Source organism: Emiliania huxleyi (assembly GCF_000372725.1).
Source record: "Emiliania huxleyi CCMP1516 chromosome Unknown EMIHUscaffold_193, whole genome shotgun sequence".
NCBI classification, from domain to species: Eukaryota; Haptophyta; order Isochrysidales; family Noelaerhabdaceae; genus Emiliania; species Emiliania huxleyi.
The window spans coordinates 141,312-168,261 of NW_005200659.1; the positions used below are offsets into that span (position 1 = coordinate 141,312).

General features: G+C 65.9%; 5 protein-coding genes across 5 annotated transcripts in view; 2 read left to right on the forward strand and 3 right to left on the reverse strand.

Annotated features, from left to right (window-relative positions):
- Positions 1-6,882: 6,882 nt before the first annotated feature.
- Positions 6,883-8,341, forward strand: EMIHUDRAFT_233623 (hypothetical protein; the record flags this gene model as incomplete). Its single annotated transcript, XM_005782089.1, has 2 exons — positions 6,883-7,041; positions 8,288-8,341. 2 exons carry the CDS (start codon positions 6,883-6,885, stop codon positions 8,339-8,341), a joined length of 213 nt encoding a protein of 70 aa, XP_005782146.1.
- EMIHUDRAFT_468509 (hypothetical protein) lies at positions 8,294-10,399 on the reverse strand. Its single transcript, XM_005782090.1, has 4 exons — positions 10,028-10,399; positions 9,772-9,885; positions 9,117-9,671; positions 8,294-9,039 (listed from the first exon to the last, which is right to left on the reverse strand). The coding sequence occupies exons 1-4, from the start codon at positions 10,339-10,341 to the stop codon at positions 8,562-8,564; spliced, it is 1,461 nt and encodes a 486-aa protein (XP_005782147.1). The 5' UTR covers positions 10,342-10,399; the 3' UTR covers positions 8,294-8,561.
- Positions 10,400-16,265: 5,866 nt separating this feature from the next.
- EMIHUDRAFT_113623 (hypothetical protein) lies at positions 16,266-19,289 on the forward strand (the record flags this gene model as incomplete). Its single annotated transcript, XM_005782091.1, has 1 exon — positions 16,266-19,289. One exon carries the CDS (start codon positions 16,266-16,268, stop codon positions 19,287-19,289), a length of 3,024 nt encoding a protein of 1,007 aa, XP_005782148.1.
- A 270-nt stretch (positions 19,290-19,559) lies between these two features.
- Positions 19,560-20,514, reverse strand: EMIHUDRAFT_456731 (hypothetical protein). Its single transcript, XM_005782092.1, has 4 exons — positions 20,481-20,514; positions 20,216-20,391; positions 20,057-20,143; positions 19,560-19,987 (listed from the first exon to the last, which is right to left on the reverse strand). Exons 2-4 carry the CDS (start codon positions 20,351-20,353, stop codon positions 19,883-19,885), a joined length of 330 nt encoding a protein of 109 aa, XP_005782149.1. The 5' UTR covers positions 20,354-20,391; positions 20,481-20,514; the 3' UTR covers positions 19,560-19,882.
- Positions 20,515-23,103: 2,589 nt separating this feature from the next.
- EMIHUDRAFT_113625 (hypothetical protein) overlaps positions 23,104-26,950 on the reverse strand; it is a gene marked incomplete at both ends in the record, with an annotated part of 4,929 nt that continues 1,082 nt past the window's right edge. The window contains 6 exons of the mRNA XM_005782093.1: positions 23,104-23,267; positions 23,387-23,474; positions 23,610-24,044; positions 24,238-24,443; positions 25,339-26,005; positions 26,109-26,415. Of these exons, the coding sequence (XP_005782150.1) occupies positions 23,104-23,267; positions 23,387-23,474; positions 23,610-24,044; positions 24,238-24,443; positions 25,339-26,005; positions 26,109-26,415 (1,867 nt within the window). The remainder of the gene's footprint in view (positions 23,268-23,386; positions 23,475-23,609; positions 24,045-24,237; positions 24,444-25,338; positions 26,006-26,108; positions 26,416-26,950) is intronic.

Consider the following 26,950-nt stretch of genomic DNA (forward strand, 5'->3'; position numbering starts at 1 on the left):
CGCCGGCAGCGCCGTCCGGACTCGGCAGGCACGAGCCAGAGGCGGCGGCGGCGGCGGCGGCCGGGGCGGCGAGCGGGCTGTGGCCGACGCCGGCGCGCGGGATGCTGCCCGGCGTGCGACCCGTGGCGCCGGCGGGCGAAAAGGCGAGGAGTGGGCCGCGGCCGCCCGACAGTCCTGCCGCGGCGACGCCGGGCGACGCGGCGAGGTCGGCGAGGCTGGCGCGCGCGGCCGCCGCAGCGGGCGAGCCGCTCGTCAGCCACGTTGGCAGTGCGGTGAGCCGGAGCGCCGCCCACTGCGCGAGCAAGTCCGCGTCCGGACCGCCACGCGACGCGGAGACGACGGCGTCCTCGAGCGTCGCCGCGGCCCTCGCAATCAGCGCGGATGCGAGGCCGACGCGGGGGTCGTCGGCATCGGCGGCGGCGGCGGCGGTGCCGCCGCCGCCGTCGCTGACGCCGCCATCGACGTGGGAGCCGCTCTCATCGGCCGACGCTTCCTCCGCGGCGGCCGCCGGCTGGAGGAGCGACGCGAGGAGGGCCAGACACGTCTGGGCCGACAAGGTGCCGGACTGCGCGGCTGCTGTGAGTGCCTCGCACGAACGTGCGTGGCTGAGCAGGCGCGCGGCAAGTCGAACGGTGAGCTGTTGGGCGCAGCCTGCCAGGGCGGCGTCGAGTGCGGCGCCCAGCGCAGCGGCGGCCTCCAGGTCTGGCGCTTGCTGCTGCAGCTCTCGACCGATGAGCCGATCGACGAGCGCGCCGCGAAGGGCGGGCACGCGCCGCAGCGCCTCGCGGAGCGCGGCCGGCTCGAGCGACTCCGCCTGGATCGAGGTGAACGCAGCGTCGATCATGCCCGAGTACGGTCGAAGCCGCACTTGGTCGAACGGTGCCAATGTCGAGCAAACGGCGCTCGTCTCGGCTCGGCGAGTCGGCGAGGGTGGCGACGACGCTCAAGCAACCATATTGACCGAACTAGCAGACCTGGCGCGCACGCGCGCCGATTTGTTTTTCTGATGTCTTGGAGGACAGTATCGGGTAATGAACTTTTATCATAAATATATCTCGCAAGAATCATCCCAGAGTGGTTCAATAACATGCCGCCTCTCGAGCGGAGCAGAATCGCCACGTGCGCGGAAGTTGCGCTTGTAGTTGTCCCACTGGTCATTCTGCTCCTTAAGGCTGCCGGTGAGCTCCTTGCATGTGTGCTCCCTGTACCACCGCGCGCGGTGCCGATGATATGCTTTCTGCCCGTGCTCACCGAGGTCGTACTCGGAGCGCTTCGGTGGCCATTTGCCCTAGGTGAGGAGGCGGAGGAGGTGAGGAGGCGGAGGAGGTGAGGAGGCGGAGGAGGTGAGGAGGCGGAGGAGGTGAGGAGGCGGAGGAGGTGAGGAGGCGGAGGAGGTGAGGAGGCGGAGGAGGTGAGAGGCGGAGGAGGTGAGAGGCGGGGCTCACCTTCTCGGTGTCCTCGCTCGCCATGTTGAACCGGGCGGCGGCCCGCCGCCGCTGTTGGTCGGCCGCGCGCTTCGCCTTGCGCTCCGTCGGCGTCATCTTGTTGGCCTTGCGCTTCTCTGCAGCAGCGTGCGAGGCGGCGAGCTGAGGCCCAGGCGCCTCCGGCTGCGCCTGCCGGATGACGCCGGCGCGCCTACGCGAGTACTGCGCCGGCGCCGCGGCCTCGGCGGCGGACGACGTCGTGGACGGCGCCGGAGCGCGCTCCTTGCCGAGGGGCACCATGTCCATGTCCATGTCCATGTCCATGTCCATGTCCATGTCCATGTCCATGTCCATGTCCATGTCCATGTCCATGTCCATGTACATGTGTGCTGGGTGGCGGCTTTTCACTCTGCTGAAACGGAAAACCGGCCGCGGGGAAATATAAGGTAAGATTGAAGAAGAAAAATAACGCACAAACCCTCAGCGGAGCTGGGAAGAGGCCCTCCTCGAACAGAGATCGCTTGAATGCCGGCATTCAAGCGCGACAGTGCTAGCCGCCTCCGCGATGCTGAGCGGTGCATGAAGGGCGGCGAGCCGCTGACGATGCGCGAGGCGTCCTTCATCAGCTCGCTGATGGGACACGCCCAGCACATCGACGCGGCCACCGTCCGGTTCACCATGCACATCGACGGCAGCCTCGACGGGCAGATCAACTTGAAGTCCGAGTACACACGGGAGCTGGAGCGCGCGGAGCGCGAGCGAGCGGGCACGTGCGCCGCCGCCGCGCCCGCCGCCGCGCCCGCCGCCGCGCCCGCCGCCGCGCCCGCCGCCGCGCCCGCCGCCGCGCCCGCCGCGCCCGCCGCCGCGCCGGCCGCCGCGCCCGCCGCCGCGCCAGCCGCCGCGCCCGCCGCCGCGCCGCGCCGCCGCGCCCGCCGCCGCGCCCGCCGCCGCGCCCGCCGCCGCGCCCGCCGCCGCGCCCGCCGCGCCCGCCGCCGCGCCCGCCGCCGCCAGCCGCCGCGGCGCCCGCCGCCGCGCCAGCCGCCGCGCCCGCCGCCGTGCCAGCCGCCGCGCCTGCGGCTCAGTCGTACGCAGCCGCGGCTGCACAGCCGCCTGCCGGCAGCCTCACAATCCGGCCGGCCAAGCGCGGCCGGCGCAAGGCTGCGCCCCGCGTCGACAGGAACGCGCTCTCCGCGCGCGGCGACGGTGTGCCGCCGCGGCGTTCGCGCTCCTCATCGCCTGACGCGCCGCCTGCGAAGCGGGCCTCTTCTGCCGGCTCCTCCGTTTGCGGCTACGACTCCGAGGCGCCGGAGGAGATCCAGAACGAGGCGCTCTACCGGGCCTGCCGCGCGTACGGCTTAGGTGAGCAATTCCTCGCTGCGGCGCAGGACGAGGGCACATTCGGCGAGTGGCTCGACGAGCTACCCTTCGAGGTGGCTGCGGCGACCGCCCGGCTGCTCAAGCACCACGCGCGCTCCGGCGCGTGGGTCGAGCTCTCGCCCGGCAACCCTAGCCAGGCCTCACGCGCTGGCCGCGACCGCGACCGCTCGAGCCCGAACTGCCCGTCAGATATGTCGGAATTGTCGGAGAATAGCGACTAGCACACCTCTGAGTCCCAGAAACCCGAGGAGTCATACAGTCCACCTGTGTGATGCACGCCCTGCGAGCGGGGCGGGGTGCGCACTGTCCCTCTGTGTTCGTGTGCGTCGCCCATCTCTCCCTGGAGATGACTGCTCTATTTATTTATTTATTAAGAGGACCGCCGCAAGCGGCGTGGCGTGGAGCGGTTGTGCATCCCTCCGGGGGCCCCTCTGCGCCGGGGAGGCGTTGTTGGAGGCTAGGACGCAAGCGTCCGTCGCCCTTTTCAAACTCGGGGCCCACTCCGCTACGCTCCGACCCGAATTTGGAGGGCCTAAAAGTTTAAGGTGTTGCTGCGCAAAAGGGGTCGGACACCGGGCGCAGCTCATGCTAAGAGCTAGAAGAGGAGATAGAGAGAACAACCACCCTGTCCCGTTATTGCGTACACCAACACCACAAAACGCTCTCTCTCTCCTGTCCTCACTCAGGGGGGTCACAACTACCAAGTCCCTCGACTAGCTGCCACAGGGCGCAGCTGCCACAGGGCGCAGCTGGAGACGCTCCCCCTCAATCGGCATCCACCCCCACCCGCTCCAGCCCCACTTCTGCTGCCGAGAGAGCTGAATCGAAGCAAGCGAGCCATTGCATCTTGGCGTGCTCCTGGAGCGCGGCTTTCTGCGGCCACGAGCACGGCGGAGTCGGCGTCGTAGCGCGCATCGTTCCCGCTCATCGCCCATTCCTCCCACGTGACGTGTGTCGGCCGCGATTCGATGTCGCCACCTTCATCGCCAACGAGGACTCCCTCGACTGCAGGGGGGCTCCGGCGCGGGGAGGGACTCCGCCTGCTGCGCTGGCCGACTGCGCCCTCCTCCTCCATGGGATCGATCCGATTCCGCAGCGGCGGTGCTGCGCGGGAGGCGGCCGCGGGCACGCTGGGCTCGATCAGCGGCTTTCCCCTCAGGTAGCGCGAAAGCACGGATTTGGCGGATTCTTGGCTTCAATTTTACGATGTCTTGGCACCAGCTGAAGGCTTGAAGACACATCTGTAGGTCTGGTGCACTGGCAGGAGCCATACTCGCATAGGGGACGCGTGCCAGCTGACTGTAGCCAGCTTCCCGGCCTCCGGCGTCTACCGGGAGCCTCCCGGACCATCGACCTCGGTAGCTCTCCCGCACCGTTTAAGCGTTTAAGACCGTTTAAGGAATTGGCGGCCCAGCAGCTCTTAAAACCGGCCTAGGCCGGTTTTAAGCCGTTTAAGCCGCAGGCGCCCCAGGGCCCACCCTTTTAAGCCTAGGGGTACCCTAAGACCAGGCGTGCCCGCGCGCCGCGGGGGCTCTGCAGACAGTCAGACGGCTCCGCGAGGTCGGACCGACTTTTTTCAGACTGGACTATTCTGGGTACCAAGGGTATGTGCTGTTAGATCTCACTGAGCTGAGCTCATATCTGCCCTTGGTACCCTGTTTTGAGTTCGGGAATGCCTCCGGTACCCTGTTTCCGTGTACGGAGGGCCGCGTTCCAGACGCGCATGACGTCGGCCGGGACCCCCCGTGCGGGGGCCTTCGTGGCTTCCCATTCGTCGACGACTGCGTCTGCTGGAGCCCGCAAACATCCGAGGACGGAGGGTGGCCGCCGCCCCTACCGCCGCCGCGCTAACTTTGTCGTTTGAGGTTTGTGTCTACCATCTACGTATGCGTCTCTTCTACTCGAGAATCAGGGAAACAAACAACACGGCTAGGAAGAATTCTTAAAATAGTTAGAGGCTGCGCAGGCCGTCCCGTTTGCTGTTTGAAACGCCTCTGTTGCCGGCTGCACGCGCGCTGCCGGGGCTCTTGTCTCACTCACGTGCCGCAATATGTGTCACACACGGCGGCTTCTGCCACCTCTCGATTGGTTCCACTTTCTACGCACACCTACCGGGGAAGGGGCGTGTGGGAGCGGGGGCGGGGGCGGGGGCGGGGGTGGGGGCGGGGGCGCGCACAGCGTGCGGCGCGCGCGCGCAACAGAGGGTAGGGTGGGGAAGACGGCGAGGAGGGGGCGGCGGCGGCGGCGGCGGCGGCGGCGCGCGCGCGGCGCGCGTGACGGGGGGGCGGAGCAGCGACCGCTGGCGCGGTCGCTGCTCCGTCTGTGACAGACGCGCGCTCTGCCGCTGCAGAGCGCGCGCGTCAGGGCAAGGGGCATGCGTGGCGGCGCGGGACGCGCGGCGGCGGCGGCGAGCAGCCGAGCGCGGTGAGGCGGCCGGGCGAGGGCGCGGCGGGTGACGGGTCAAGGGAGCATCCCACACCCGGCGTCGCTTTTTGAGCGACGCCTGTGGTACGCCTGCGCAGGGGCCGCAGGGCGGTCAGTTGTGGGGCGAGGCGGTGCCGGCCGCGGGCCGGGTGCAAGGCGCCGGCCTCGGCGCCGCCTCGGCGCGCCGCACGGGCCGCGGCGGGTGACGGGTCAAGGGAGCAGCCCACACCCGGCGTCGCTTTTTGAGCGACGCCTGTGGTACGCCTGCGCAGGGGCCGCAGGGCGGTCAGTTGTGGGGCGAGGCGGTGCCGGCCGCGGGCCGGGTGCAAGGCGCCGGCCTCGGCGCCGCCTCGGCGCGCCGCACGGGCGCGGCGAGCCTCTGAAGAGGAGCCGAAGGTTTGCCTGTGGTGGTGGGGTGGTTTGACTTTGCCGCAGAGGCCGTCCCTAGCTGTGAACAGCAAAACGGGACAGTATACAAGCCTCTCTCACAGCACACTGGCACGACAAGGGCGCGGACTGGCGCGGACACACACCGGCTCACCACTAGGTAGGTAGGTAGAAAGGTGAAGAACAGCCAGGCTCGGACTGGACACCAACGCGGTATGGGTGGACGCTGGACAGATGATGACGACACACACGAGCGACACACAGACACACTGTTCTAGGAAGAAAAATCTCACAGTGGCCAGGGGCGGGGCTTGCATTTTTGCCGTCGCCAGTCGCCCCCCCAAACGCTACACCTACAGCGGGGGCGGCGGCGGCGGCGGGGGCGGCGGCGGCGGCGCGACGGGGTGGGTGGGGTGTGGGGAGGTGCTGCTGTGTGCGCTGCGCGTGCGCGCACCGCACACCATACTCGAGTACGGCGGGAAACAGACGGCGAGGGGGGCGCGGCGGCAGTGGCGGCAGAGCGCGCGCGCGCGGCGCGCGCGACGGAGGGGCGGAGCAGCGACCGCGCGCGCGGTCGCTGCTCCGTCTGTCCCGGAGCGCCGTCTGCGCGGGGTGCGCGTCAGGAGAGGGGGGACGGGGGAAGGGAGCAGCCGGGCGACGAGAGGTAGGAGGTGCTCGCCGGCGAGCGCTCCCGCGCCTGCGGAGGGGCAAGGCCTGAGGGCGGGCGGGCGGGCGGGCGGGCGGGGGGGGGGGGGGGGGGGGATAAAACCTGCGCCCCCCCCCCACCAGGGAAACCGGGCGGGGGTTCCCTCCCCCCCCCGGCTCGGAAAAAGGGCTTTCGGCGGCCCAACAAAACGGCACCCCTCGGGGCTTGAGCCCCCCAAAGCCCCCCTTCTTTACGTGACGGCCGCTCCCGGAGCCAGCCGGGGGGCGCCCAAACCAAGCCCCCTTTTGGACCCCTTCGAACCCCCCTGGGGGGGGGACCTTTTCGCTGTGCGCCGGCTCGAGCGCCTATCGCCAAATCGCGACGTTTGAGCGCAGCGCACGCGTCCCACACGTCACGCGCGCGCAGGAGAGCGTGCGGCACAGCTGTAGCGTGTACTCGCCGAGGGCATCGCGCCGAAAACCCCGCGCATTCCGCCCCAGCAGAGGCTGCAGCCTCTGCACAAGCTACACCACTGTAAGAATGGTGAGTACTTGGGGTTGAGTGGGCTTGCTTGCTCCCTAAGCCGGGAGCAAAAATGCAAGAATAGCGATACACTACACACACATGGCCTCCCACCGAATCGGCGCGCGCGTCGCGGGCCTCTCGCCAGCGCAGCTTTGCGCCATCATCGAGGCTCAGGCGCGCGCGAGCGACGCCGCGCTACGCGTGGCGGAGGAGCACGCCGCTCGGCTCGTGGAGCAGCCCGAGTGGATGCTCTCCGAGGTCCTCCTCTCGCCGGACCTCGCCCCGCACATCCTCGCCCAGCTGCCGACCAAGGAGCACGCCGCCAAGGCGACGTGCCGCGCGTGGCGCCGCGGCTGGAAGGAGACGCTGAAGAAGCGCGAGAGGCCGCGCATGCTCGTGTTCGGCGGCCGCGGCAGCGAGGGTGGGACTGTCACCTCGCTGGAGCGGTACGACCCGTCAACGAATGAGTGGGAGGAGGAGGCTGTGGCGCCGATGCCTTCGACACGAAGGTTTGTCCGCACGGCGATGCTGGATGGCAAGCTTTACGCGGCGGGCGGCCAGAGTGAGGCTGACAGCGCAACTTCCAACCTGGTGGAGCGGTACGACCTGGCGACGAAGTCTTGGGAGGCGGTGGCGCCGATGGTGACACCACACGAGTTGCACGCCGTGGCGGTGCTCGATGGCAAGCTTTATGCTGTTGGCGGGTACAACGACGACGACGGCTACCTCAGCTCAGTCGAGCGGTACGACCCGGCGCTGGATGCGTGGGAGGCGGTGGCGCCGATGGCGGCGGCGCGGTATGATCACGCCGTGGCGGTGCTCGACGGCAAGCTGTACGCTGTGGGAGGCTGCTGCAACGACGACGCCGTCCTCAGCTCGGTGGAGCGGTACGACCCTGCGGTGGGTGCGTGGGAGGCGGTGGCGCCGATGGCGGTGGTGCGGATGGATCACGCCGTGGCGGTGCTGGACGGCAATCTGTACGCTGTGGGCGGCTACATCAACGGCGACCTCAGCTCGGTGGAGCGGTACGACCCGGCGGTGGGTGCGTGGGAGGAGGTGGCGCCGATGGCGGAGGAGCGGGACGGACTCGCTGTGACGGTGCTCGACGGCAAACTGTACGCTGTGGGCGGCAGCGACGACGGCGGCGACAATCGCCTCAGCTCAGTCGAGCGGTACGACCCGTCAGTGGGCGCGTGGGAGGCGGTGGCTCCGATGGCGGCGGCGCGGATGAAGGCTTTCGCTGTCTTGATGTAGTCGCCGTTGTAAACGTGCTAGCAGCCCCACGGCGTGGAGTGTGTGCTGAAGTCCTCGCCTGAGTGAGAGTGTGCTGCGCGTGCGTGCCCCCGCCGCTTTTCACAGCCGTCAGCCCTGGTCGTGCTAGGTGTGCTCACACGGCGTCACGGGCAGGAGCGCGCCCCCACCGCGGCACACTCTAGTCTCTACAGAGACTCTCGAGTTCTAGACCCCCTGCTGGAGCCCGAACCCAGCAATAAAGCTATATAAGGAGTTAAAACAGACCAAGTGCACCAAGCCAAATACGAAAGACAGCAAACTGTAGAAAAGCTGGAGGCCGCCTCGCTCCACCACACACGACGGAGCTCGACCATACCGGAGCGTCGCGTTTGGGCAGCAACGCGCGGCCCTCCTCCATCCTGCTGGCTCTCACCTCTCGGAAATAGCCAGCCCTCCCTGACCCCGTGCGCGCTGCACCGCCGCACATCCAAGCGAGAGGGGGCGGGGCAGGCGCGCGGAGGCCCCTGCGGCCGGCTCCACGCACCTCAGCCGCGCGCCTCGCGCTCTGACTCGGAGCCGGCGGCGTTGAACACGCGGCTGACCGGCCTGCTGCCGCGGCAAGAGGCGCAGCCCTCTGATTGGGACTCGAGCCCCAGAGAGTCGAGAGCCGCCTCGAGCTCCGCGATCGCGCGCAAGGCGGCGCCACGCCTCCGCACCTCGAGCACGGGCAGCTTGACCCAGCGCGCCTTCTCGGAGAGCATGCGCAGCAGCCACAGCAGTTTGTCCAGCGGCTGCATCGCGTCGCTGTCGGCGCCTTTCGAGGCCCCCTTCGGCGTCGGCGGCGGCGACACCGCGTTGCCGTCGGCGCCTTTTTGAGGCCCCGTCGGCGTCGGCGGCTGCGAGTCCGGGTCTCTCGGCGCCGCATCGGCGTGCTCGAGCTCGGAGAGCATCTCGGGCGCGAGCGCGAGCGCGGCACGCGCAAAGCAGCGGCGGAACTGCGCCGGCGTCAGCTGCTGCGGGCACCTGCTCGCGCCAGGCGGGGGGTGGTGGGAGGGTGGGGAGGGTGCGGAGGCGCCGCGGAGGCGGCGGGCGGCGGGCACCCCGAGAAGACACCGCAGAGCAGCTGCGGCGGCGTCCCGCGGCCGAGCAGCTCGAAGTCTTGCAAAAAGTGCAAAAACTCGGCGCGGTCGAGCAGCACGCCGCCGCTCTCCTCCGCCGCGGCCTCCTCGCCCTCCTCGGGCGCGTACAGGCTGCCGGCGTACGCGCCGTAGAGCGCGGCCAGCTGCTCATCGCAGTGCTCCAGCGTCTGCGACAGGACGGGCGTCAAGCCGTCGTCGATCTGCCTCACCCGCTGCAGCGCGACGAGCGAGCGGTGCGCGGCCGCCTCCGCCGCGTGCGCCGCCTTGAGCTCCTGCGCGGCGGCGTCCGCGTGCTGCTTCGCCGCCGCAACCTCCTCCTCGAGCCTGCGCACGTGCGAGAGGTACCGCTCGTGCTTTGCGTGCGCCGACGCCGTCCGCTCCTTTGCGCCCGACGCGGACTGCTGCAGGTCGGCCGTGCGCGTCTTGAGCGAGCGCAAGTCCTCCTCCACCTTCTCGGCCATCTCGACCGCCGCGAGCATGCGGAAGTCGGTGGCGGCGGTGAGCGCCGCGAGCTGCCTCTTGCGCCACCGCACGTCCAGCTTGGGCGCGAGCTGCGCGTCGAGGAGGGCGGGAGTCAACCGGAGCGCCGGGTGCCCTCTCCGCCTGTGCCCCACACCCTCCCCGCCCGCCCGCCCCCCACCACGCCTCTCGGGGACCGGCCCCCTCCAGCCCGCGCGCCTGAAGCTGGTAGGAGAGGGTCTTGCTCGAGATCCAGGAGTGCTCGTTGGACCTGCGAGACGGCGACGAGGGCGCTCGGCGCGGGAAGAGCGCTCGGGGGGCGCGCTCCTCGCCCGCTCGTTGAGCAGCGCGAGTCGGAATTTGGGGCGGGAGGGAAGGCGGCGGGCGGCGGGAGACGGCGGCGGGCGGCGGACCAGATGATTTCGCACACGCCCGTGGTGTCGATGTCGAGCTGGCCTTCGCGGTCGCTCACGCGGACGGGCTCGACAAGGACGGAAGAGTCCTGCTCGTGGTCATCCTTGAAGGTGAGCGAGAACTCAATGTCGTACCCGCCCTCCACCTCGAATTGGATCGCGAGCACCGACGGGTAGGGCACGAGCAGCGGCATCCGGAACACGGTGCCGCGCTGGACAATCACAGCGTTGCCCGTCCACGTGAGGGTCTTGTCGAGGTCGAGCTCCACAAACTCCTCGGCGGCGCCGTTCTCGTCATACTCGGTGTCGGACATGCAGGCGCGTCGTCGAACGCGTGTACGGCGTTCTGGACAGCTGGCGTGCTGTGACACCGGCGCCGGCGAAAAAGAATTTTCCCACGTGCGCGCACTGGCACTAACACAGGCGAAAAAGAATTTTTGTTGCTCCACGAACTTTACGAAAATAGGGCCTCGCGAGCAGTGCAGCAAGCATGGATACAAGCGGTGCACTTGGTGGAACCCTTCGTACCGAAGTAACGGCCGGTCCTTATCGAACGACGATATATAATGACGGGCGCTGCGCCTGTCGCCGTCGCGCGGACAGCCAGGGTGACGGCTGCGTACGCCGTCTCGCCCAAGCCGCCAGCGGCGCATCCGACGCGGAGCGCTTCCAGGGCGGCGGCGCACTCGGGGGCGACGCGCCCGCGACCGGCCTCTTTGGCGGCGGCCTCGGGCAGCGCCGAAGGGCAAAGCGGACCTCACGGCTCGCACCAGAGGCGTGCAGCGTCCCACCGCGAGCGGTGAAGTCGATGTGAGACACCATGCACGAATGCACACCTCCTCCAGGGTCCGCGCGGCGGGCGCTTCCTCTTGGTTCGCTGCTTCTTTGCGGCCCCGAGCGTTTTCCCACATGAGGTGAACCTTACACCGCTAGGATTGAGAGCAGCCTCTCATCACTCTCAATCCTAGAAGTCGAAGGATTGTGAGCAGCACTCCTCGCAATCGTAGCATCTCTGTACGATTGCTAGCACCTACGCTCGCAATCCTACATCTTCTAGGACTAAGAGCAGCTCCGCTCCCACGGTTACTGGACCGTCACGTGTTCAACGTCGTTGAACAGAATTCAACCACGGCGCTGTTCACAGCGCGCGCGGACGGCCGTTCTGCGAGTCCAGCTCCGCTGGACTTTTGTAAAGCATGCGTGTGGCAAGTTATAGACGCTAGTATCGACCTCAGAGACCCAAACCCAAATTAATAATTAAGGCTCAAAACATGGTTGAACAACCGTTGAACAAACAGGTTGAACAACGATATCCGACTAGTGCGACCGCTAGACGGCGGTCTCCGCCGGCCCCAAGGCTGCCCAGCCCCAGTACCACACCGGCCACGTGCACCGTAGCGCTGGAGTTGGTCAGTGAGGCACTACACGGGCTACGGAACCATGCGCGCGCCGGCCGGATAGGCTGCGCGCAGGGGCCGCGCCGCCTCGATTTCGCATCTCCGCTCCGCGGCCGACTGAGGGGCCAGCTCGCCCGGCGACAAGCCCAGCCATCGCCCAGCGCCCCGTATCGACGGAGGGCACGCAAAAAACCCGCACCTACGACTAGGGTGAGCACGTGAGGGCGTCGGTGTGGGCCGCGGGCGGGCTGCCAGGAGGGCGCGGGTGGGAGCATGGGAGATGCACCACCGCTCGACGAAGACGCGCCCGACGAAGCCCTGCTTGCGGAGGATGGTCGATCCTCACCTACTAGCGTCGGGCGTGTGCGAAAAAGAGCGCAAATCGGAGCTCAACTCGCGCGCGGCTGGGAAAGGGGTGTGGCACCCCTCCGAAGGCGCCTCGCGAGGAGCTGCTGCTGCCTCCAAACGCGCTCGGGCAGCACGTCGGCGCGCCTGCGGGGTTGGGGAGGTGAAACTATGCTTGCTGGCACGTGCATCCCGCACCACCCCCACGTCCGCGCGCACCATGCCGCCATCCCACCTCACAGCCAAGCGCCATCGCCGTCGGACGCGGCGACGCCGAGCGGTGGCCTCGCAGACGACGAGCGCGATGAGGCCGCCGCGCCGCCGGGGTGGCCGGCGCGTGCCAGCCGCTGGCCCGTCCAGCGTGGCGGGACCGGCTCGCCCATCCTGGCCGGCGCGCTTGCCGACGCGAGAAGATCGCGCGTGAGGGCAAATCTTGGGCAAAATGCCCTGTTTGCAATCCTTCACGGCGACTTCACGTCGGAACGAGTCGGATCGACGACTCGCCGCCTGCACCAGCGTGTGCGCCTCGCAATTCTATACAGAATCGACACGTGGTACGTCTTCTCGAGGTTCTCGAGGTGGATATCCTTTGGCCGCGTTGGGTAGCGAGGATTGGTGTAACCCGAGCCACGGAGGCGTGTTTTCTGACGGCCGACCGTCAGTGCACGGAGTTGCCCCTTCTCCGACTGCCCCGGCTAGTTCCCGAGGTCGTCGGGTGTGACCCCTTCGTCCCCCGAGACCTAGCGCGGGTGGGTTGGAGGGGCCTCGGAAAGGCGCGCAAGCACGCCCTACGTCTTCCCCTCCTCCCCATCGGGCCGCATGAGCGGCCACGCCTCGCAGATTCGTTTCCGCGCCTGGGTCAGGCGCGCGGGGCATCCCCCGGGTCGCTCGACCAGCGATCCGAAGAGTGGCCGCTATGCGAAGGAAAGAGTGGGGCCCTCGACGCCTCAGTCCGGCCCTCCGAGGGGGGAAGGGAATTGCGGGGTCCCCTCGGGCGCCTCAGTTCGGCCCTCCCGAGGGGGGGAGGGGAGCAAGGGGGTGGGGGGATTGGGGTGGTGGGGAGGGGTCTCGGATTTCATGGGTCTAATACTTGCCCTTTCGGGGAGGGGCCTCAGGAAAGGCGAGTCCAGCTCAACCCTACGTCTTCCCCTCCTCCCTCGAGGCAGCGAGTAGGCCGCGAGAGGAGGTCTCGAGCGCCTATATGAAGGTATGTGAGATGGTGATGGGAATGGGTGGTCGGGCGGGCGGGCGGGGCGGGCGGGCGGGCGGGCGGGCGGGCGGGCGGGCAAGCGGGGAGAGGCGGGCGGGCGGGGCGGAGCGGGCGGGCGGGGTGATCGGGGGAATCGTGTCCACAATCGGCAGCGGCGGAGCAGCAGCAGCAGCTGCTGCTGCTGTAGCAGCAGGCAGCAGCCTGCCGCAGATTCCTGCCGTTGTCTGCGCCGCGATCCGCCGCCGCGCCGCCGCGCCGCCGCCGCCTGCGCTCGCCGCCGCCTCGTAGACGACTCCTCTCGCGCTCGGAGAGCCGCGCAGCGGGCCGCGAGGTGGATGTCAAAGAGCCGCAAAGTGGCGAGGTCATGAAATCATCAAAATTTGAGGTTGCTCGAGAGAGCCTGGAAACGGTCCCGAGCCGTAGCCCCGGTGTCGGCGCACCGCCTCTCGGCCGCGACGGGCCGGCTCCGCCGCTCAGTCGAGCAGCAGGGGCTCTGGCACAGTTTTGTCGACAAACTGGTCGAGCCAAAAATTGGCGAGGAAGCGGCACCGGCGGCACGCCGGGACGAATCCAGACTGATCACATTGTTCGGCACCGCGGCGGCGAGCCGCCGCGAGCCCACAGGAGAGCTGGGCGCCGCGGCACCAGACCGCGCCGCCAGCGAGGCGAGAGCTGCAGCCGACCGGCCGTGACATGGCAGTTGCAACGGCGGGACCTCTGCCAGGGGCCCCTCCACTCGCCTGCACCTGCTCGAACCCTGAGCACTGTGCAGCGTTGCACGCGTTGCATGAATGCACGTTGAGTTGAACTCAAATGCACGAAGGTGGTAATAGTTATTGTCTTGAGTATTGCGCGTCTCTCGACCGAGAGCGCTAGCCTCTACCCCTTCGGTCCGTCGAATCTCGGCGCGGCAGATGCGACGCCGAGACTGACGAAACCTCCCTGGTGGTGGGCTGCTGAGCCTCCCCCACACACAAGAACACCACAGGGACACCGTGACACACTAGACAACACATGCCACGAGGCGGGATGAGACTAGATGTCTCGGACGAGACTCGTCACTCGACGGAAACCAAGTAATGAACATCGGGTTGCTGCGCGGCGGGTCAACCCCATTATGCGCAGTCATCCAGATGTCATCTGCACCTAAGAGAGTCGCCGGCGTGGGCGGGAGGGGCGACTGTATCTGGTAGGCGCGGTAGCGGTAGACGGGCGAGCCACAGCTGGCAAGATGCGGATCGACATAGACCTTGCTCGAGCCGCGGCGAGCCGAAAGTGGAGCGTGTCAGGATCGGCGCCTCGGCTGTGAACTGACCTCGCTGTGAATGTCACCGCCGTCACAGACACTATTGTCCATGAATGGTAAGACTGATAGTAGAGTAGAATCGGGTCGAGCGACCGGCCCAGTCGACCGTCCCCTCCCCTCAGCAGAGCGGGCGAGAATCCTAACGGATTCACGCCTCCTCTGCCAGGGGCCCCTCCACTCGCCTGCACCTGCTCGAACCCTGAGCACTGTGCAGCGTTGCACGCGTTGCATGAATGCACGTTGAGTTGAACTCAAATGCACGAAGGTGGTAATAGTTATTGTCTTGAGTATTGCGCGTCTCTCGACCGAGAGCGCTAGCCTCTACCCCTTCGGTCCGTCGAATCTCGGCGCGGCAGATGCGACGCCGAGACTGACGAAACCTCCCTGGTGGTGGGCTGCTGAGCCTCCCCACGCTCGGCCTTTGATGTGGTATGTTGGAAGGTCGACGCCCGGAACGGCCTAAGCTCAGCTGAACCCCACGCATAGACCTCCTTGAATCACAGTCAAAGATAAGGGCAACTGGCGGATGGGTCGCTGACGTCGCACGACGATGCGCCCGAGAGACCGATCGTGATTATCGACGGATCTCGCAACTATCCCAGCGAGTAGTCCGGTGCTCCGGTAAAACCCCCCCGCCCCCGCCGTAGCGATGACGATGAGGAAATAGCACCCGACGCGAGTCGGGCCTACACTCGCTTGGGTGGCAAGCACGCCACAGTTGCACTCATCGACAGTGTCAAGCACCGTTGCCCCTGTCGACTTAAACGATAGCAGCTGCCGACCTGATTGCTGCTTCGTCGTGACCCAAATTGTAACTGAACGAGTTGATAATCCTCGGTCTATACGGACTGCTGCTTCGACGTCGAAAAGCATTCCTCAACCCGCGTCGTCAATCGACCACTGTTGCCCCATCGAAGACCTCGTGTCACCGCCGTCACAGACACTATTGTCCATGAATGGTAAGACTGATAGTAGAGTAGAATCGGGTCGAGCGACCGGCCCAGTCGACCGTCCCCTCCCCTCAGCAGAGCGGGCGAGAATCCTAACGGATTCACGCCTCACAAGCCTCTCTACGTCTTCTGAATCGCTCGTGGAGAGGAGCTACGGCCATTCCTAAGTAGTGTTCAACGACGTTGAACAATGTTCAACGTCGTTGAACACGGTCCAGTAACCGCCCAAGGTGACTGGTGACGCCTACGAGCTACGTGCTACGACTACTACCAGCGCGCTCGCAATCCGAGCAAAGTCTAGGATTGCGAGCAGCACTGCTCACAATCCGAGCAACATGCCCCCGATTGCGAGCAGTAGCGCTCGCAATCCTACATCTTGTAGGACTAGGATGTCATAGCGGCGAGGCGCGGGACCGTCTGTGGCTAGGTGGGTCGCGTCCTCCGATTTCCGTCAACGACTACTACCAGCGCCTTCCCCCGTACGACTACTACCAGCGCGCTCGCAATCCGAGCAAAGTCTAGGATTGCGAGCAGCACTGCTCACAATCCGAGCATCATGCCTCCGATTGCGAGCAGTAGCGCTCGCAATCCTAGAACTTTCGCCGATTGCGAGCGACACCGCCCACAGTCCTACGACTTCTAGGATTGCGAGCGGGTGCCCTCGCAATCGGTGCGATCACTGTTTGGATTGTGAGGAGACCCTCCCGGCGCGCTCACTCACAAGCGCTCGCGGCTGGAGCGATTGGGAGTGCCCTCTGGCTGGTTCCCCATGGCCGTCCATGCCCATCTCGGGAGGACGACCCCGGCTACGAGTCGCCGACCACACAGCCTGTACTCCGCCGTCCAATGTGCGATCCGAATAACGCGTTGCTGCCTCTCATTAATCTGAATTCTAAGAATTTAAAAAGTCTATCATGAACAGCTGAAGTAAAAAAGAAGGGAAGGTTGCGTGAGCCGCCAGAAAGGGCCGCCAAAAGGGAAGGTTGCGTGAGCCGCCCCGGCGCGGTCGAGCGTCGTCCTCGGCGCTCGCATGACTGCTGGCGCCTCCTCCTCCTGCCCGTGCGCCGACGTGGCCGTCAGCGGAGGCGGGGAAACCCTGTGGAATGCTGGAGCGACGGGCATTTACCCTCCGGGCAACCAGTATACGCTCGGGGGCGAGGTTTTTGATCTTGCTGACGGCGATCAGCTGCCTGACGGCGGCCGGCTGGTCTATGTGCAGAGTGACACAAATCAGCACTACCTCGCCTACATCGGCGGTCAGTGGCAGCTTCGAGCTTACGTGGTTCCTTCTACGCTCCTGTTCTACGCTTCCTCTGAGGAGGCCTGCCCAACAGCCGTCGCCAGCGGGAACATTCGGAGAACAGACGTAGACGTGGACTGTGTGGATGCGAACTGCTATGATCCTTACGGCTCAGAAATAGCCACGTGTCCTCCTCCGCCACCGCCCTCGCGGCCGCCTTACCCGCCGGAACTAGCGCCATATCCACCACCGCCGTCACCGCCGCCGCCGCCGCCGCCCTCGCCGCCGCCGCTGCCGCCGCCACCGCCGCCACCGCCGCCCTCGCCGCCGCCCTCTCCGCCGCCAACGCGAGACATCTGCGGCAACGCGCCCACAGTGTGCGACGGCACATACACCGGCACTGCTCTCGACCTCTCGAATCGCGGCCTCACGGGCTCAATCCCAGCGGAGCTGGCCGACCTCGACTCGCTGCAGCTACTCGACCTGCGCGACAACCAACTCGAGTACCCGCGCAGCAGCGAAGCCCGCGTCGAGTACGATCTTGCCACCCGCATCTGCCGCGGCGCAGGAAGTGTCCAATGTTTCGGTATCCCTCCCACGGGTTGTAGCGCGTTTGCGGACGCGCTGCTATCCGTCACCGACCCCAACGAGTGCGTGGTCTGCGACAACCAGACTGCAAGCCTCATTGTCGTCGGCGTCTGCATCCTCGTCGGCATCATCGCCCTCGCCGCCTTCGTCCGCCTCGTCGTCCGCAACCCCTGGGCCCTCAAGCGGTGGGTCTCAACCGCCGCCATCCTCTTCAATCACGCCCAGACGGCCAGCATCATCGCAAGCATGCGTCTCGAGTGGCCCCGCTCCCTCATCGCAATCGCCTCCGCGCTCAAGCTCGACCTGCTCATGCTGCCCAGCGCCAGCTGCCTTGTTGGGGGAGAGGATGATTCGGCGTTTGAGTCGTACACAGTCTACGCCTCCTCTGCCATGCTCGTTTTGCTGCTCGCGCCCCTGCTCGTCAAGTACTTCTCCCTCTACCGCCGCCGGCTCGCCATCGCCGACACGGCGGAGCTCGTACTGAGCCTGATCTACTCGCTGCTCTTCACCTTTGCATGGAGTCTCGTGCTAGAGCTCGTGGCGTACGCGGTTGGCCCTGCCGAGATCGGTGCTGGGTTGGCCCTGCCGTCGGTACTGGGTGCGCTGCTGCTGGTCCTCTTGCTCCGCTTCTCGGGCAGCGTCCGCGCCTTCAAGCGCGGAGTCAAGAGTGGAGTGTGGCGGCGCCCGAACTCGTGCGGAGGCTCTGCCTGCTGCGGCTCACGCCCCATCCCTCCCCGCCGGCTCGAGCGGCAAGTCGCCTACCTCGTCGGCCGCTTCGCTCGCCACGCTCCCCGCTGGCAGATCGTCATCTGGCTTCGGCAGCTCCTTCTCCTACTCATCGCCTTCACCAGCAACATGCTCTTTGATGCGACCACAGAGAATACCTTCAACGCCGGCCGCTACGCCATCGCCGCCCTCGCGATCGCCGTCACGCTCGTCTTTTGGCGCCTCCACCGCCGCGCCATACCCTTCGCCTTCCGCTTCCAGAATGCGCTCGAGTCGTGCCTTTACGGGGCTACCGCTCTCTTCCTCGCCCTCGCCATGGTTTACACCGCGCTCCCCGCCGACCCTGCCGCTGCGCGAGTGAGCGTCGAGGCGCTCATGGCCATCGTGCTTCTCGGCAGCCTCATCGTCGGCGCCGTCTACTCGATCCGGGAGCTGCGGCGGATGCGCCGCGTGCTCGCTGACGTCGACCTCTCCGCCATCCTCAGCGCCGCCGACTCCAAGATCGACGGCTCGCTCGCGGATCGGCTGCGCGACGGCTCGGTGCGGTTGCTTCGCAGCAGCTGGCTGGCGTCGCCCGCCTCCGACGCTTTCCTCGGCCGCGACGCCCCTGGCGCCGTCATCATGAAGAGGCAGCAGGACATGCCGGCAGAAGCGTTTGTGCCTTGCGATGAGGCGGTGGCGATGCTCGAGCGAGGCGACCGGTCTATACTAGCGCTCTCGTACGGCTGGCTGACAGCGCTTCACCCGGACCCTCGCGGCACTACCCTTGCCGCCGTCCGCCGCTTCCTCGATGCCGACCCGGCGGCCAGCGACACCGGGCTCTTCTGGGACTTTTGCAGCCTTCCGCAAAAGGGCCCAAACGGGGAGGAGAAGACCGAGGAGGAGAAGGCCATGTTCGGGCGAGGCCTCAAAGTGATGGGGAACTTCTACGCCAGCGTCACGGGCACCTCCGTCATCCAGCAGCGCAGCATCGACCTCCCGCCAGGCGCGACCACCGGGTTCGGACCGGGAGAGTACAACCCAACGCCGTACGAGGGCGAGGGAGGGCGAGGGTGGTGCATCTTCGAGCAGGGGACCGCGATGACGGTGCTGGCGCACCTGACGGCGGCGGAGAGGCAGGCGGGGGAGGAGGGCAAGGCGCTGCCAGAGCGCTTCCGCCGCGCGCAAGCGAGCCGCGCCAAGGTGTATGACATCGGAGGGGAGGCGCCGGTGGCGCGCGAGTGCTCCCTGCCGCCAAAGGAGGTGCTGGACGAGGCGTGCCGCGCGATCGAGAAGGCGCGCTTCACGGGCAAGGCGGACAAGGTGGTGGTGCCGCAGATGCTGGCTGCGTTTGAGTGGAGCTTCCGGAGCACGTTTGAGCAGGCGCTCGAGGACCATGCGACGAGCGGTGCGACGATTGGGCGGAGGGAGCACGAGGCGATAAGTAGGAAAGCTACGGAGCAGCGACGTAGGCAACAGGATGACGACGCTCAAGACACTGATGGGACGGAAAATGTTTGATACACTGGTGTGTTATGGTGCTCGTCCTCCCATCCCTCCCTTGGGTTGGTCTGTTTTCTTTAGTTGCTTTTCCGCCGCAAGCGGCGTGGAGCACTTTGTCAAAACCCCACTGAGAAATCATAAATTCTAGGATTGAGAGCGAGGCTGCTCTCAATCCTAGCGGTGTACAAAAGAAGGTTCACCCCCACATGATCCCAGCGAGTTCCACAGCCGGTTCGGTACGCGCGCTGGCTTGGTGAGCGGCCGAGTGCTTGGTGTTGGTCGGTAGAGCACAGTTTAGACGAAAGGGTACAGGGAAAGAGGCGGCCAAACACACATCACGCGTGAGGCTGCGGTCTCGGGGGGGGGCAAGCGTGGAAAGCGGCAAGCGGGGCGACGAAAGCGGCAAGCGGGGCGACAAGAAAGGGATGGCGGCTCGGCGAACACACTCAGCCGGCCAGCGGGGAGGCACACCTCCACCCGCTCACATGCAGACATTTCATGATCCTCGGCCAGCGCGACCGCGCGCCCGGAGGGGCTCGTGAGCGAACGCTGATCGTGGACTTGGACGAGGACAGGCGATCAGGCGATCCGATCGACCCCCTCTCCCCAATTTACGCGATTTGCATCTTGAGGATGTACACGTCGTGGCCGTAGAACTCTGAGAAGTGCGGGCAAAGGCGCCATGAGCCTTTCTCCTGGGTGTCGTCGTCGAATACCTGCCGAGGGCCGGGCCGGGTGACCAGACACCGCCTGCCGGGCACCTTCAACCATCTATTCCCGCGCACCATGCCACAACTTGCGAAGGATGCAAGTCTCGCGCTCGCGCTTGCGAAGATGCCCTTGACACCCTCGCCGCGGCACGGCGTCGTCTCCTATCGTCGGAGCGCGTACCGATTAGCGAACCGGCCGGTGGGAGGCTCGCGGCGGCGCTGTGAAGTCGTCACCGCCGATGGCGCCGGCAGATTGTAGCCAATCACGCCGAAACGGCGACGTGCGCGGCGCACCGCCTCGCCCGTGGGGTGCGCGCGGATGTACTGCGCCCAAGTGGTGCCGTCCGAGGCCACCTCGGACCAGATCTGCATCGGCTGCGGGAAGAGGTCCTCGAGGCTGGGCAGCTCACCTGGGGGTGTGGGGGGGGGGGGGGGATTGGGGTGGGGGGGGGGTGGTTAGGGCGAGGGGAGGTGCGCCGAGCGAGGGGTGGCGGCGCACCCTCGACCGTGAGCGGGGTCACCCAAGCGGGCTCGTAGTCCTGCTTGATGCGTTGCGCCGTCGCCTTGAGGCGGGTGCGGATCTCGCTCGCCTCGCTGGTCGCAATCCCAAAGGCGCGCGACAGCTCGTCCGACATGGGCTTGCGTGGCGCCGTGTCGCCAGCCTGCCGCCGCCGTTGCGCTTCCTCCCGCTCAGCCATTGAGCCTGCGCGCACGAGCGGGCTGTTGTCTGCACCACCCTGGCAAGCAGCCGCGCCCGCGGTCTCGCAATGTGTGTGTGTGTGTGTGTGTGTGTGTGTGTGTGTGTGTGTGTGTGTATGTGTGTGTGTGTGTGTGTGCGATGTGTGTGTGCGCGATGTGTGTGTGTGTGCGTTGTGTGTGCGATTTGTGTGTGCGATGTGTGTGTGCGTGTGTGCGTGTGTGTGTGTGTGTCTCAGCACTGCCACAGACCGTACGGTGTCGTGTCCCACGGCAAGAGGCCGGCGAGGTCGGCGAGCCAGAGGACGAGGGAGAGGTCGAGGGCCTTGCCCGCGGCGTCGCGCACCTTGGCGCGCGTCTCATCGAGCGGGAGCACCTACGTGAGGCGGGCGGGCAGCGCAAGTGCAGGCGCGAGGGCAAGGAGGGGGGTACAGAAGACCGCGGCCACCTCGAAGGGGAAGGAGCCGTCCGCGGCCGCGGCGTCGAGGAGGAGGGCGGGGAACTCGGAGTCGGGCACCATGAGGGAGTACCGCCGCCCGCTGGCGGTCACGACGATGACGCAGTCGTGCTGCGGCGCGATCTGCACAGACTTCACCTTGCCCGCGCGAGCGGCGGCAAAGAACTGGTCGCGCTTGAACTGCCCGGCAATCGGAGGCGGCACGAGGCCGAAGGCCGAGGAGTGGGCCCAAGGGTCGTACGGCATTGTCCCCTGGTAGTCGTCGCCCGCCTCGATGCGGTTCTTGGCCACCCAGAAGGGAGAGGTGTCGCCGGAAGCGGCGTCGGGGCGGGCCGCGTCGGGCGCGGCCCCGGAGCGCCTCGGCTGGCCGGCGAGCAGAGCCGCGGCGGCGGTGAGGGCCCCGCGGCGGGAGAGGTCCGCGGCGGGAGGCGTGACGGCCGGCGTTGTCGCGAGAAGGACGCCCAACAGCATGTTTGTCGGTTGGACGGATATTGAAGCCCAAGCAGGGAAAGTACTACTCGAGCAGCTTCGGTGGTGTGTTGGGGTGACCCGGAGGTGGCGCGTGAAACCGGGGCGTGAAGTTGTGAGCCGGCCGGCCGGGATGTAAATCCCTGTGCGGGGTGGTGGTGGGCTGCGTGAAAAATTTCACGTCTGAGAGGGAGCTTTGTTGTTGTTGTCACATGCCCCCCCTGGCCCCACCCTGCTGAACACGAACCAAGATGACAACAGGATACCCCTTCCACAGCCAGTCCTGGTTGGAACCCTGGAGTGACTGTCGTTCCAGGACGTACGTTGTCGCTTTGACGCCTGACTGTCTGACTGACACGGCGATGAATGGGATGGCACTTCGGGCGCTGGCCAAGCTCACACGGTTTGTGGCTGAGATCGCGCAATGGCGCCACGTGCGAGTCCGCCACGAAGAGAGGCGTGAGCGCGTTTTAGACATGCGAGTCGAGGCGCTGGCCGAGATGACACGCGAGCCTCCCACCGATCCTTCGAGGCGCATAGCTGCGAGGCGCATAGCTGCGAGGCGCCTACAGGTCGCCGCGAGACGACGGGCCCGCGCCATTCGAAAGGCAGCAGTCCGGATTCAAGCGACGGCGCGCACCTGGCTCCTTCTCATGAGGATGGCGAGACCCACCATCAGCATGTTGCCGAGTGCGCCCTCAGATGAGCCAACAATCGTGCCGGACGTACACAGTCCGATTCCGCCTCTCTTCGTAGACAATCCCGCCCTGAACGAGCACATGCGCAACCTGAACGATTGCCTGAACGATCACATGCGCAACCTATGTTGGCTTGTCGGCACAGTCGGAACGATTCATGCTGGCGCCCTGATCAGCATCAGCTGCGCGTGCGGGCAAAGCCTTGGGCAAGCGGCAGCTGCGACTCGGCAGATGGAGCCACTCATGCTGCTCGGCGCAGAGGCATGTAAAGTGGGACTCAACGTCTTAAGGGATCCTTGTCAGTCGCGCAAACTCTTTCGCATCTTCCAGGCGCTAGCACGCATGGAATCAGCTGGGAAACGCTGACCGGCGGTGACCGGCTCGGATGCGGAGCGCGGTGCGACTGGGTGTCTGGCTGGCGTCTGCGACTGCGCGTGGGGCGTGGCCTTTATGTATTATGATATTATGTTAACGGGCATTGCTACTACGGTGTCTAGCACGCGTAGATCGTAGTCGCGTGTATAAGAAAAGTCAAAGGATCGAAGCACCGCCTTCGCGGGCTGCAACACGCCCAGAGCCTCCAGCATCGCCGCCACCCCACAACCGGTCGGAGGGCCCTGACATCCCCTGACGCCTGAGAGCCCTGTGTGCTGTGCCCTGTCCTCCCCCACTGTGAGACTGAGGGCCTGATCGCCGCAGCAGGTCGGTGCCGCCCGCCGAGCCCGATGGCAGCGCGCGGCGTTGACAGCCGCGCCTCGCCCGAATGCATCGAGGTACTAGGAGGCCCAACAAAGGGCGCAGCTTCACTGCATCGGTATCGGCATCTGTACCCAAGCTTGGGCCGCAGGGTCCCACTGTTGCGTCTTTGCGCGCTCAAGCCGCATCGCATAGTCGTAGCGCGCCTCGAGCTCTGCGCGCAGACCGGTGGTCGGCAGGGAGAGTCCCGTCAACTTGGTGCGCAGCTCCCCTAGTGACGGAGGGAGGAGGTTGGGCGTCTCCGCACAGTTTGGAGGGGTGGTAACTGTTGGCGCAATCGGGCGGCGGTGCGGGCGAATAACGCGCGCTGACCGAGGCTCATCCGTGGACCGTCCGGGTGGAGGGGCGACGAGCGAGGCGGCTCGTCCGGCAGCTGCGACATCGCCGAGCGGAGGCCGTACTCGACGCCGTCGTACTCCTGCCGCGCCGCGAGCCAAACGGTGGCTAGAATAGGGCCGCATGGCTATCATTGGCGGGAGGTGTGATCGAGGCGGAGCTAGCGGGAGATTGGCGGGAGATACACCCCCACTCCTCCGCAGTCTCCCGCGCGCACCTCGTACTGCGCGACGTGGACGTACTCGCCCGCTGCCTCGGCCGAGGCGTACCTCTCCTGCATCGAGGGAAGCGAGGCGGAGGCGGCAGGACCAGCCGAAGCCAGACCCGCCGCCGCTTCCTCGCCGCCCCGCAGCTCCTCGCCCCCCGCTGCCGCCTTGTCGCCGCCGCCTTTCTCGTCGGTCGCAGCCGTCTTGGTCTCCGTCGCCACCTCAGCCGTCGTCTTGGGCGCCTCCGTCGCTGCTCCCACTGCCACCGCTGCGCCAGCGTCCTTGACCGCCGCCTCCTCCACCGCCTCCTTCGCCGGCTTCTCCTCCTCCGCCTTCTCCTTGACCACGTCCACAACCGCCTTGGCCTTTCTCTCCGGTGCTGCATCCGCCTTCCCGGCTGCAGAGCCCTCGCCTAGTCGATCGAGGACGGCGCGAAGGTCCGATGCCTGCGTGCGGAAGAGGGAGGGGTGGGCCCGTCGGAGGGTCCTCCAAGCGACACAAATACGAACTCCAGCATCTACTGTCCGATGCCGTGTCGGCAAGCCTCCCGCGACTTGCCTCCTCGGCCGCTTGCGCCCGCTCCTCCGCCTTCGCCGCCCTTGCCTCCGCCTCTGCCGCACGCGCTTCGGCTGCCGCCACCTTGGCGTCTGCCTCCGCCTCCCTAGCGTCCGCCTGCGCGAGCCTGGCGATCCAGAACGCTCCCACCTTCTGGACGGCCCTCTCCGCCTCTGACTCGACGAACGACTGGCGCCCCTCCAGGTCCAAGAGGCGGCCATCGTAAAGCTCTAACGTCTCGTAGAGCTCGTCAATCTCTTGCTCCGGCGTCAGCGTGCGCGGAGCACTCACTATGGCGGTGGGCACAACCACTCCAGTAGCATCAGCGGTTGCTATGGCGGCATGCTCGAGCGCTTCCTCGGCAGCAGCCATCAACGCAGAATTAGCACGCTTGCCGCCGATCAGCGCCGCTGGCCGGCGCGCAGCGTGAAAGGACAGCGCGACGGCGACGAAAAGGGCGAACATCCGTAGGCGGTATCGTGGAGACCTAGTCGTCGTGGAACCACCGAAGGTTTGTGCGGCGAGGGTAGGCACCCATTTCGCACCGAAAAAAAGAAATCTGATTTGGCGAAATTCATCCCAACCCTCCAAGGGAGGCTTGAGCCCGCCCGCCGGCGTGTATTGGTGTCTGCGCCGCCCGGCAAGGGTGTGAGCGCGTATCTGCTGTCTCGCTCCGCTCGACTCCACGCCCCCCTCCACTGCTTTCGTGTTTTGCTCTTGAGATGTGGCTTCTGTGCGCTTTTGGAGGCGGGCGGTGTATGAATTGACTATTGTTGTCCTTGTTCTCTCCGTGCCGTATGCGGTACACGAATAAAGAGGAGTCCAGAACCAGATTCTCAGTTGTTCTCTAGCTGCGCCTGCGCGGCGTGTGTGTCTGAAGAGCTATAGGCTATTATACGCGGGCTAGCCGTATTTACATCGAGACCTCTAGAGCTAGACCCGAGCAGCATAAAACAAAGACAAAAACCCGAACCCATAAAATATAAACAAAAACAGTAATGGAATGGAGAAGTGGGAGAGAGGTGGGTATGGAAGAGAGGGCGGAGGAGAGCGATGCCGGACGCCCCCCGGAAAGACGTAAACACGGGATGTCAGGGCATGTGATGAATCCAACATACGATCGAGGGGATCACATCTTCTGCTTCTTCCCCCCCCGTTCCGAGCTCGCCGCAGGGCGCTTCTGACCGATCTTGCTGCGATACTTTGCGATCTTCACCTCGCGCTTGGCCTTCTCCTTCTTGTACTGCTCGATGGAGTCCTCGAGCTTTGTGGCCTCCTCCTCCTTCTCATTGATCGCCTCCAGGTTTTTGACCCGCAGCTTCCGAAGATCCTTGTCGCGCGCCTCCTGCCCCTCGCTCTTCAAAACGACACGAGCGAGCGCGACAGCCTCCTTCTCAAGCGTGTCGCGCTGGTCCTTCTCCTTGGCCAGCTCCGCATCGATGCTCGTCTTCCGACGCCGCTGCTCGTCCAGCTTGTCCTCGAGAAGGCTCAGCTCGGCCTCCTCCGACTTGAGCAACTGCTCGATCTTGATCTTGTCCGCGTCTTGCATTGCGGCCTTCTCCTCCTGGTCCTGCTGCTTTTTCATCTTGGCGCGCTCCAAGAGGGCCGTGAAGGCCGGGGCCGTCACAGACTTGTCTTCCCCGTCCTCGTCCGCAACAAGCGTCACCGCGTCACTGTCCTCGTGCAGCTGCGTACACGCAGTCTTGTACTGCTCCTCCAGCTGCCAGCAGGCGTCGATTTTGGCGAGCACCTCCTCTGGGATCTCGATGCGTGCAGCGCGGTCCTCGAGCGTCTCCTCGAGCGTTTTGGCGGCGAACATGCCAGCGGCCCTTGCCCCCGTGGACATGAAGACCTGCATCGTCAAGACGGCTCTCAGCGGTAAATCGCGAAGTGTTTGGCGCATGGCGCAGGAGGGTGGGAGAATAGGGGCTGTTATTTGGGGGGCTGTTGCTCACCACGAATTTGCCCCTGGAAATCTCGCGGTGGATGTCCTTCTCCTTCTCCATTTTTTTGACCGCATTGATGCGGTCTTCTGCCTCGAGCTCTTTCAGCACGTTCCACATCTTGTTGGAGATGCGCATGTGGTCCAGCTTCACTCCGAGCTTCGAGGCAATCGCTGCGCGGATCGGGCCAATGTGCGCCATGAGCTGCCGGTTGGCCGTAGTCCCGCCGTTGAGCGGCTCGGGCAGGACGCCGAGAGCATCCGTCTTGATCTTCGCGTCTGTGTTCATGTTGTTCATGTCGGTGTTCTCCATCTCGCTGCTGCCCGACATTGGTTGGCTGGGTGGTGTGCTCGCGGTTTCGACCGTCCTTGTGGCGTGCGCTTGGTCACGTTCCGACAAGGACGTGCGCGGGTGGGCCCGACATCCTGCCCGGCATTGCCCACGCGTGCAGCATTGTGGAATCGGCGGCGTATTTTGTTTCTTGGAGGTAGGCACAAAACACAGCCCCAAAAAACCAAAAGTCCTGGAAACCACACACACACACAGACACAGACACAGACTGATTCACAGACAGACACAGACACAGACAGACAGACAGACAGACAGACACACACACACACACACACACACACACACACACACACACACACACACACACACACACACACACACACACACACACACACACACACACACACACACACACACACACACACACACACACACACACACACACACACACACACACACACACACACACACACACACACACACACACACACACACACACACACACACACACACACACACACACACACACACACACACACACACACACACACACACACACACAC

Bases quoted from the DNA above. Each gene is read 5' to 3' on its own strand.
- EMIHUDRAFT_468509 (XM_005782090.1), bottom strand. From the start codon at position 10,341: ATGTCCGACACCGAGTATGACGAGAACGGCGCCGCCGAGGAGTTTGTG. The intron at 9,886-10,027 runs GTCCGCCGCCCG...GCCGTCTCGCAG, and splicing joins GGCGTGTGCGAAATCATCTG to GTCCAACGAGCACTCCTGGA. The intron at 9,040-9,116 runs GTGCCCGCCGCC...TGGCGCGAGCAG, and splicing joins CTCTGCGGTGTCTTCTCGGG to GTGCCCGCAGCAGCTGACGC.
- EMIHUDRAFT_456731 (XM_005782092.1), bottom strand. From the start codon at position 20,353: ATGCAGATCTGGTCCGAGGTGGCCTCGGACGGCACCACTTGGGCGCAG. The intron at 20,144-20,215 runs GTGACGACTTCA...CTCCGACGATAG, and splicing joins ATCTGCCGGCGCCATCGGCG to GAGACGACGCCGTGCCGCGG. The intron at 19,988-20,056 runs GTGCGCGGGAAT...GGCCCTCGGCAG, and splicing joins CCTTCGCAAGTTGTGGCATG to GTATTCGACGACGACACCCA.